The following is an 11,939-nucleotide window of genomic DNA, read 5'->3' on the forward strand; positions in this document are numbered from 1 at the left end:
GGTCCTCACAATAACAACGGGATTCAAATTCTCGTCTATGTGAGATATGAATATGATCCTTACCAACTAATCAACCAACTTTTGTTTGCTAAAGACTTGACCTTTAGGAATGATGCCATGTGAATTTAATTTAAAGCATGTGGATGATCCTCAGACGTTACAGGTCTTGTGATAGAGAAAAATTAAATGATGTCTCTTATTATATTAGGTTAGACACGATTCATGGCTGCATATAAGAAAAAAATAATAGGACATTATTCAAGGTTGCATCATTGTCATTCAACTGAAACTCGGAAAAATAAAGCATATGTGGAAGACAGAAAATATAGAGCTTTAGCTCATCAATCATTATCAGTTCAAGAAAATATATATAAGAACAAGAAGACACTGAATTAACGCTCTAACAGAGTTTATTCTGATTCCCATATGACCGTCAAGAGTCAAGGCTCACTTTTCTGCCGTCCATGCATTATTTAATTCAAAGGGCTAGAAAGGGTCACACCACGTTCGTCAGAAGACGTTCATGAGAAGAAGACATACCTCATTTTTAGGAACTTGGCTCCTTTAGAAATGAAGAGAATACACAATAAGATTGTAATAATAATTATCAATTAAAAATTAATCTTTCAAGTTGTAATTAATTTTGGATTTTATTTAAATTCTCAACTATGAGATGTGTGACACTAACTAGAGAGAGATTGAGAGAAAAATAAAATAAAAGAAGAGAAAAAGATATATAAATTAATAGTATAAAAAGTATTACATAATCATTCTATTACAATTTATTATGTATAAAAATTTATTAATTTTTAAAATAATTTAAATAATAATTTATAATTCAACGTGAGTACATCGGCGTTAACCTCATAAAAGATAAAAAGAGGATAAGAAAAAAAAAACTATACATGAATATAATTGATCCGATGTTTATATTGTTTCACCAACGGATCATATATTCTTTAATTAAAATTGTTTTACCATATATATTTTGTGCTTAGATTCAATTCCTGGTGGCCACATTCTCTAATCTCTACTGTTCCAAAACATCACGTCCATGTGGAAGTGGTGGGTGCCCATTTCTTCTAATACAAAATCATTGAATCACGCTGACCCAAGCTCTGTTTTTGTTTTAGACTTTTATTATTTAAACACCAAAAACAGAAAAATAATATATATAATCTTTTATCTTTTAATTTTTTTCATATATATAAATTGTAAAACCAAATGGGATAATATTTTAATTATTCTTAAAAAAAACATTATCCTTTATTTAAGGCTTATCTCACGAAATTAAGCATGACTCCTCGTAGTTCTTGGCGGCATCTGGCCGCCCCGTGACTTGCATGTGATCTGATACGTGAATTCATCAAAATTAATACTAAAAAAACCTTAAGTATATATGTTGCCTTAGATATTTTACATTCATTATTGTATAACTTCTCATGTCTATAACTTTTTTTTAAGAGGTCATCTATAACTTCTTCTAAATTAAATTAGTTTTTATAAATTAGTGATTAGACACAAATGATTATTAAATTAAAGTTAATGTTAAATTGTTTAAGTATTATATAAATTTGATTCTTTGTTTGAGTATTATTTAAATTTAATTTTTGACGGAAATAATTTTTTATTGTTTTTAAGAGAAAAGCTTTTATAAATTTCACTACCTAATAATCAAATGAACTCTCTTAAACTCGTTATACTCTTTTTTAAAAAATAGACAATTGTTGTTGTTGCTGTTGACTTAGTGTCAATATCAGAGTATTTGTTTTTGACAAAATATCAAAGTATTTGTTAATAGGTTAAATTCTTTGTTTTTAGTGGGTTTAAGTTTTATCAATGAAACAGTTAGGCAATTGTTATTCTTACCTCCCCTAATTATTCAGCATACATCCCTTCTTTTCATATATATTTTACTATCCATAATGTCCTTTTACATTTATTTCCTACCTCCTGATCCAAACTTTCTACACGTATGTGTTGCTAACGGAAAAAGCAACAATGAACTCTCGCGCATTGGCCCATGGTTCTTCATGTTCCTTCTTTTATAAACTAGTCACTATAGAGATTTATGAGAGTGGAGATTCCAATCATACCCAACACCTCTGGGGCGTGTGAAGCAAATTCAATCAATTGCCAAAAATTATTGTGTTTTGTATGTTTTTGTCTGAAGGAAGAACCTGGCTAACTACTTTTAATGGGGCATTGGAATTCTTTTCTCTCAATCATATTATTTTCATCTATAAGACTCAAATTCAAAATCTTATTTAAAGAGACTGAATTCAGTATCACTTGTACCAACGATTTGTTACTAATACCTCCAATGGCATGATGATTTCACAAAAACTAACTACCCCTCACTCTACTCATTGCAATCTTTGAATTGGATCAGAAAGAGCAGCCATCATATACTATGACACCCACTCCATCCTCTCCGACCGCACTTCCTTCAATGTCACCCACCTTGTGGCAGCCAAGTTACCATCGTCAAAAGGGAAGAGTTAATAGCCAAAAAGGAGGGAGGGTAATTAAGTAAAACAACCAATAAAAGAGAGGTATACTTAATAGTTGGGGGAGGTAAAAATAACAAAAGCCACAGTTAGGACTTCAAGCCCAAAGCTAATCCAACCCCAAAATTAGTCCCACATAGCCATCAGTCCAGAGAGAGGGAAAGAAAGAAAGAAAAAAAAATCAAAAACTGCAACATGACTCTCCCTTCAGTATACTTCTTCCACAAACACTTGTAATTCATTCGTTCCATTTTATCAATGAATCAATATTGGGTTCATTAATAACGTTTACAGTGGAATCTTCCCAGCATGTCCGATTTTCTGAGAATTTTCTAGCAAAACAACTCCCAAAACTCTCAACTAAGCCACCAAATTAATCATAAATTGATTTATAACAACAAACATCCCACAACAAAATTGATTTAAGGAAGCTCAACTTTAACACCCGTAAGAGTTGACTAAGAATGGCAATGAGGTGGGTCAGAGACATATTTGACCCTTCTTGTCATTGTCCCGCAAGAGGTGAGAGGTGAGACAATACATGGTATAAAAAAATAAATTTATAATTTTAATACACATTTTCATATTTATTGGATTTTATTGAATTTAGATATATTTGCAAGTAATCCATTACACTCTTTTTATATTTTTAATTTACTTATATATTTTTAAATAAATTTTATATTAAGTTTTTAACTATATTTTAATTCAAACAACATATAAATTTAATGAATAACAAATAAATTAAAATTAAAAAATTAAGAATTCAATTATATTTTTAGTTAAATTTATATTTTTAAGTTTACTATTTAATCATTTAACTAATAACTAGTTGATTTATATTTTCAAAAATTATAACAATAATATATATATATTGTGACAAAAAATTATAAAAAAAAATCTATTAGTGACAAATACAGGTACAAGTATAGGTGTAATTTGATATCCATCCTCATCTTCATCCCCGCTTAAACAATTCGGGTAATACTCGTACCCATATCCAATCAAAGCTAGTATTTCCGGTCGAAGTCGAGGTGGAACAGGTGAATACTAGTTTATTTGGCATGCCTCTTCAAAGCTAGTTTATTTATATTTCTCTTTTACTTTCTATTTCTTTTATAGGTCTAAAATAACTTAAAATTCATGTGACCTCATGTTAAGCGGATCTTCTGGGCTTAGCGAGTATGACGATGATCACGTGCTTAATGCGAGATTCACGATAAACACGTCTTTGGGTTTCTTCATGGATCTTTTTCGCGTTAAGCGTGAACTGGCCACTAAGTGAAGAGACGTACTAAACGAGTTATCCCAATTTTCAACTTTGTTCTTCAAGACTTTTTTTGACGTTTTTACATCAATTTTTTCTTGAAAAACACTTGTAATTTTCTTCTTTTAAATTCTGCTGATAAAAAATTAACATGATGTTAAATTACTCTGTTCATTAAAAACAATAATAAAATAAAATAATTATAATCATTCTTAATCAAAATTAATTATCAATTAAACTCAAATTTTACAGTTATTAATAATTTAGAATCCTTTGACGAAAGAATCTTTAACCAATATACTTTTAAGATCAACAATTGTCCTTACAAACTAACATTTTCTTGAAAATCATGATAATAAATTAATAAAAAAAACATTCCCAATCTCAAAGTTTTGGAAAATTAAAAATCTTTCTTATACCAAACACCCGTTAAAAAAATAACTCAACCTTCATTCTAATATATTTATTTATGCATTTTACATATTTTTAATTAAGTTATAAGTTCCTTTAAAAAAATTGTTATAAGTTACTATGCTATTACACTTTTAATGAATGCTTTATATTTTATTATCTTATCAAATAATTACACTATGAGAAATAAAATACGATGCGAATATTAATTTCGATTCAACCGTATAAATACTCATAAATATCATAATTATTACAATATTCTGAATATAAATATATTTTGCGCAGACCATTTTTTTGGAAAATCTCCTTAACAAGCACGAATCCCTATGTCAGCAACGTGGCGTTTTGATGGATGTGGATTCGACAGCACAGGAACAGGACAGGCTCGGTGCAGTGCATAGGATTCCAGTAGAAGTAGAAGCTTCATTCTCATAACGGCTACATTTTCCCACAAAAATAATTTCCTTTTTAGAAGACCGTTACTCTTATCTTGTCTTCTCTTTCTCCCCTTAAACCCCGATCCATTACTCTCCTCCACCATCACCATGACGGTCGCCAGCACCAAGAGACTCTTCAAGATCACGCTCTCTCTCCTCCGCCTCGGCTTCAACTCCTCCAAATGGTACTACTCTTCGTCTTTCTCTTTCTCATTAAACGACACACAAATAACCCAAACGACTCTTGCAGCAAAACGGCAGCCAAGATGGCCGTGGCCAGGATCAAGCTGCTGAGGAACAAGCGAGAGGTGGTCGTGAGGCAGATGCGTCGCGACATTGCTCTTCTTCTCCAGTCTGGTCAAGACGCCACCGCTCGCATCAGGGTAATAATTTCAAAATACATTCTTTTTTTTAATGAAAATTAATACAAAAATGTCAATGCTTCTTCATTGTTCTTAACCTAATTCTTCTTGGACCCTTCCATGTTATTCTGCATCTGTTTCTTTGCTTCCCAAACCTTCCTTCTTCTTTTTTGTTGGTTCTCTTCTTCATTCTCTCTAAACTGCTCCTGAATCCTTCAAGGCTGGAGCTTTGATGCTAGTTGGTAGAATCTTGATAAACTTTTAGGGGGAAATTGCACATGTAAAACATGGCAGAACTTTGAGAGTCAACACCTCCCAATATCTGCATAAAGCTAATTAACTAATTAGTGGTAACTTATTAATGGTGTTATCTATAACAATTAACAAGATGAGGTCACGTTTAATTTTCTAATTCTTACCAAAAGTTATTCTTAAATGACAACTTTTCATGTCATGAAGAAAGAGCATTTTGTGGGAAGTTGTATCTAATGTAAAGATTCATGATAACTTATTGGCATGTTCTAGTCAAAAGACACGAGACATTAATTAGCAACTTTGACTTATATCATTATATTGGGCTTGGTAGTCGTAGGTTTCAAATGCTTAAGGTTGTAGATGCCGGTATTTTTAGTCACTTCGGGGATACTTAGAAAGGGTTAGAATTTGTAACGAGAGTATTTAGCTTTTATTTCAGTAAGGAACTTTTAAAGAGCGTCGTGATGAAGGTCAGTTGATAGTATCTTTTGATCGTCGCAATAGCTAAGCGTCACAAGATTTCTTTCCTATTTATGACTATTGTGGCATCTCGTGTCTCGATGCTTGAGACGTCTCAAGAACATTTTCTATGTTGAAGTGTGCCAAGCCACTTATTAAATCAGAATTCCTACTTCTCAATAAGCTTTTTCATCATGATATCCTTTTTAAACTAAATAAAGCTAACTAATAGTAAAGATGAGGCCACATGCAATTTTCTAGTATTTACCAAAAATTATCCTTAAATGATGAATTTTGATGTAATAAAGAAAGAGCATTTAGTTTGAAATTGTATCTAATGTATATATTCATGGGAATTAGTCCAACGATATAGTTTAACTGGGATTGATTATGATAGTTTTGTTTGGTTGTTTTCCTTTGTGACTGTGGTTAATAGCGATGAGAAATGCTCACTTTTTGAGTAGGTTATCAAATGCCAATTTTATTTGATAATTGAGATGACTATTTTGTGACTTTTACATAACGATTTTTGTGGCTTTGTAGGTTGAGCATGTCATGAGAGAGCAAAATGTTTTGGCTGCAAATGAGTTCATTGAACTCTTCTGTGAATTAGTGGTGGCCAGGCTCGCAATCATTTCAAAGCAAAAGTAAAGTGTTTCGGAACTCATTATCTTATTATAAAAGTGACAGGCTTGAAATTCTGATACTAATCCTACTTGTTTCAGGGAATGTCCAGCAGATTTGAAAGAAGGAATTGCTAGCTTGATATTTGCAGCCCCTAGGTGCTCTGAAATCCCAGAACTTGTGGCACTTAAGAATATCTTTGAGAAGAAATATGGGAAAGATTTTGTATCTGCAGCTGTTGATCTAAGACCTAGCTGCGGTGTAAATCGCCAGGTAAGCCTTTTTCTGACTGCAATTTAGCTTGTATTTGCTTACAAAGAAGCAGCCTTTTGGATTTTTGGATTTTGATGCTTGATTGTCAGTAAACTACTTAATTTCTATTAATCCTCAAGTATTCATACTAGTGTTGTGAATGGCCATGAATTTTTAGTTGATCGAAAAGCTCTCAGTACGAACACCACCTGGTGAAGTAAAATTGAAAGTGTTGAAGGAAATAGCTAAGGAACATCATATTGATTGGGATACTACAGATAGCGAGAAAGAACTTCTCAAGCCTCCAGAAGAGCTAATAGTACGTTTTGTGTCTTGGTCTCCCTTGCTTGCTTATGCTTTGTCTCAAATTTTCATTGATGATTTGGCTCTTTCTCTCGTCAGGTAGGGCCAAGTGCTTTTGTCAGTGCCAGCAGCCTACCAGTGAAGCCTTCTACAGTTATGTCGGTGGATTCAAATAAACCCGCTACTAGGTGATGCATATATTTATAGATTTTACCCTATTGGATATGTGCATTATATTGTCATCAACTTATTCTCTAATTGGATTTTCTGGTGATTTGTCAGATTATCGAGGGGTGGAAAACCCGATGCCGAGCATTACAAAGATTCTAAGTCTGCTGCCGAAGCAGCAGCTGAGGCAGCTAAGCAAGCAATTGCTGCTGCTGAAGTTGCTGCTTATATGGCTATGAAGGACTATAATAATGAAGCTCCTCAACCATATGCTTACAATGATAAGTTGTATAACTCAGGAGTCAACTCTGGGACCTTCCAATCAAACAATCCTGCAAAATGCACCCTGAACATGACACCTAAATCTTTAACTGAGGAGAAAATGTACAGGTCACAGAGCTTACCAAGATCTGATCATATGAACAATGAGGAGGATGCATTGCCTAACCAATATGGTGGAAATGATTATAGGAGGCACAGCTACCATCCAGCTTCCGCACATTCAGATATTAAGTTTGATGAATCAAGTTGTGATGAAGAAATTGAAGCAGAAGAGCCTCCTCCGGTTACTATGCCCCCTAATCGGCTTCCACCACCGGTACCCTCATCTCTGGCTAAACAGGAAAGCCACATTCGTGTTCATCCCAAATTGCCAGATTATGATGAACTTGCTGCCCGCTTTGATGCACTAAAATTCAAGAAGTCACAATCCTGAACCCACTTTAGCAACCAACCGTTTATGAATCTATTAAATTAATTTATACACAATAAATACATATAAGAATAGTATATTTTGTTATATAGAGATACTAAGAATGTATTGGATGCTAAACTTTGCTATGTATGGTTCTGCCTCAGCATGTTATAGTTGTTTCTGGTATAGTATTATTTTCTTCGTTTCGATTCTCAATAATAATATTCCATCATTCTGACTAGTGAAAAACATCACAATGTGAACTTTCTGAATGATTTTTGCGTTAAGCTTATTATTTTTTTACGGATCGAGGTCTACCTAGATCATCAAAATCAAGAAAAAATCAAGAAAAATAGTTAAATTAGTTATTTTTATATAATACTAATATAAATTCAATTTTTATTCCAAATGTATCGTTAAGAATAATTGGCTTAAGTGATAATTATAGACATAGTGACACTCCTCATAATTTAAGGAATATTTTTTCAACCAGAATGATTTATGTTGTTAATAACTCATTAAATGCATTCAATTTTATAAAGAATGATTAACATCTTAATACATTTAATGTCATGCTAACTAGTATTCTTAAATACTGGTTGGCATTTGTCTACATCTAAAATCATCATATATTTTTTATAATTGAGATAAAAAAAAAATACTACCATTTGTCTTTTTAAATACATGTTATAAATAATATTTACACTTAAATATAATGGGGGGTATTAACCTTTTCTCAAGTCAATTCAATTCAACTCTTCTACGATATGTTTCCTTCTACAGTATGTTTTATTAAAATAATAAAGAAGTTCATGATGGGAAGCGGGCAAAAGTTTTTTACAATTTAACATTTCTTTTGAATTATACTGTTCGCGTTATCTACAATTATGGAGTAATATCTCTCATCTTATGACTACGTTTTTCGTTGTAGACTCTTTTAATTAATTTAAGTTTCTAAAAAAATATATAAATTATATTAAATTTGTTAATTATTTTGGAGATAGAATAATTAAGAATAATATATAATAAAAATAATAATTAATGTGTTTAAAAATTAAAAAATAATTTTATAAAAAGGGAAAAACAAATTTTTAAAAAGATCTTGTAATTAAAAAAAAGAATATTATTTTGGTATCAATTTTAAAACAGGTAGATCAATTGACGTGAAATTATCCTACTTTAACAAAAAATATCAAAATTGGTCAAAAATATCGGATGTAAATATTTAAAGAAATTTTTTTATGATACACGGTAGTTTTATCGGCTCGAACATATCATCTCACGTGTAGGATAGGATGGTCTTAACCAAAAAAATTTAGGGATTTAAATTGTAAGAAAACTAAAAGTATAGAAGTTGTAAATTTAGTGGAAAGAAATCTTAAACCATTATTAGTTTCCAGATAACGCGAACAGCAAAGAGCCACCGCTTTACCAATAATCTCCTATTTCTTTTCCTACGCAATCACGACAAGTAAATTTCAAGTTTTTCTTTCATTTAAATATATACTTTACTGAAATTGTGACATCAAATTCCAACCATATTATAAAATAATTTTTGTGCAGAAGATGGAGTTAAGAGGTGGAAATTCGGGCCTCTGGGTTAGCTCACAGGTAGAAGAAATTTGGAAACTGGACGAGGTTTTGCTTTTAAGAGCAACTTGATGAGTTAGGAGATGGATATTTCGTACTAAACATTTTCCCATGGTTGATCATTTGATAGTATTCTGAACTTGGTAAGTTACATGGGAGAGATGTGGTTAAAGAGCTTGATGGTATTATCGTATACTAATTTATTGGATTGTAAGATTTGAAAGTAGAAAGACTGGGAAAATGAAACAGAATTGACAATTTAGATTTGTACGCATTGCACATGACTGCTTGGTGGGGTTTGAAGTATACATGCCAATGCTATGACATTTACATGGATTTGTTATTATTGAAGAATGTAATTGTTTGCAAAAGATAACTGCTTTTGCTCATCTTCTGAGATAAATATAAGTCAAATTCAATGTAATCCATGTCTCTGCTTCCTTTTATCTTGGTTTCATTGTACAACTTCCAATATTTGATATATTAGTCTCAATGGATACCCATCTTCTGATTGATTTTGATGTATACACAATGCACACGTATATTCCTCAATGCTTTTTAAGTTTTGACAAAATGAATAAATTCAGAATGAATACATAATGATTATGCTGGTGAATAATACTATACTTGAGTGGTGCGTTTGGAAAAGCTTGTTTATCTTATGACGCAAGTAATTTATGATCTGCTCATATTCTTTTCAACTTATTTCAGTAAACTCTCCAAAATAACTTAAAAAATAATTTAACCTTGTTTTTCTTTTGATTATAGAAACAAGTTATACATAAATACTTATTCAATATGTTAAGAAAAATTCAAATCTCATGTTAGCTAAAAATAAAATAAAGTTAAAATATATAAGTGAGGAATAACCCTTATTTTTTGAGTTAAATTAGACTTAAATCAACTTTATTAAATTCTTGTTTATAAAGGAGTGGAGTTAAGTTCCTATAAAAGTATCTCAAATAGTTATTTCTCACTTTCAGCTTTCACGAACATAAAGCAAACAAATATCCTCTGCTGATTTTTTTATATTTTCTTTTATCAGAAGCCAATATTATAAACCATGAACAGTGGAATTGTAAAATAATGCATATGTCCTCGTGAAAGTGTTAATCAGAAAAATTCATAAAAAAAGCTTTTAGGTTGAGAAAAATTAATCTCACATGGTGAAGTGTGTGCGTGTATCTGGCACTAAAGGCAATTTTAATTTGTTACAAGCTTAAAAAATAAAATAAAAAAGTTGTTTGAAACTGACGGACCTAATCAAAATTAGACACGATGATACCAATGATGTTAAAGCAAGACAAAGCATTGACAAGAAAACAACCATGTTTCATAATCAAAAGCTTTGGTAAATGTCATTTTGTTGTTTGAATGTATGACAATTTAATTTAATTTATGAAAGAATAAATATTTTAAATTTAATTTTTGAATGTGTAAAAAATGTGACAATTACATTTTAAATACAACTTATAATGGCAAATTGATATCTAAACTTTACAACTAAATATCAAATTAATCTTTAAAAAATATAAGTTAATAATAAATTCATTTTTAAATATTATAATTTAATAATAAAATGGTCTCATAAAACTAATAACAACACATAATTGTTTCCTTTTCCAAGCATTTCAGATCTTAAATAAAAAATTTCATTTTTTAACGAATAAATTATCATTGGATTGCATGTTTATAGACCAAAATCATCGTTTACCCTCAAAAAGCTTTGCTATACTTTCTGTACTAAAAAAACATTATTATACGCCATCATATTCTCCAGCTCAAATAAAACCATGCAGGCACAGGCAGTGAGGTACGTCATAAATTCTCTTTAGTAAAATTGTATTACCAAATTTTGGCATTAGACCCATGTCGCCGCTTAATTAACTTTTGCTTTTAAACGGTTATCCGCATCAAACAAATAAAGGATAAAATTTATATATATTTTTATTAAATTATAATTGTGGTTTCTTATAATACTTAATCTATGATTTTGATTTTCCTGCTTTTATTTTTGTGATTTTGATTCCACTATTTTAAAAATTTTATAATTTTAGTTCAATTTTCAATTTTTCAGAAGTTATTTATTTTATTTTTATATTTTAATTAATTAAATTCTATTTTTATGATATCTCAAGTGAATTTGTTAAGTTTATAGTTTAATTGGATTAAAATAAAAGGAAAAAAATATATGCAAAATTGAATATTAAACCAAAATTACATATTTTAAAACAGGGGATTAAAATCGTGAAAACATAAAAGGAAGATAAAAAAACATGAATTAAGAATTGTCGAGGAACCAAAATTGTAATTTACTTCCTCTTTTATCTTTTATAAGCAAAAAAAAAAAACATTTTTTCTCTTTTATAATTAAATTTTGATTATTTTTTCTTCATTTAATAGATAATTTATGCTTAATATTAAGTTTCAATGAAGGATTATTTAAAAATTGTTTATTTTTCAGTTAAAAATGTCACAGTTTAATGAAGTAAATTAATTTTTTTTAATAATTGTGAAATATAATTTTTTTTGCTTATAAAAGATAATGTTTTTTTATTTAGAATTCAAGAATATTTAATGGTGGGCCACGTGTTGTATGATTTTGGA

At 30.3% G+C, this 11,939-nt stretch overlaps 1 protein-coding gene across 1 annotated transcript; it reads left to right on the forward strand.

Moving 5' to 3' along the window:
• Positions 1 to 4,619: 4,619 nt before the first annotated feature.
• LOC100814817 (IST1-like protein) lies at positions 4,620 to 7,983 on the forward strand. Its single transcript, XM_003519801.4, has 7 exons — positions 4,620 to 4,810; positions 4,876 to 5,008; positions 6,245 to 6,348; positions 6,427 to 6,598; positions 6,756 to 6,896; positions 6,980 to 7,068; positions 7,163 to 7,983. Exons 1-7 carry the CDS (start codon positions 4,734 to 4,736, stop codon positions 7,761 to 7,763), a joined length of 1,317 nt encoding a protein of 438 aa, XP_003519849.1. The 5' UTR covers positions 4,620 to 4,733; the 3' UTR covers positions 7,764 to 7,983.
• Positions 7,984 to 11,939: the final 3,956 nt, after the last annotated feature.

Source organism: Glycine max, chromosome 2, assembly GCF_000004515.6.
Source record: "Glycine max cultivar Williams 82 chromosome 2, Glycine_max_v4.0, whole genome shotgun sequence".
Lineage (NCBI taxonomy): Eukaryota > Viridiplantae > Streptophyta > Magnoliopsida > Fabales > Fabaceae > Glycine > Glycine max.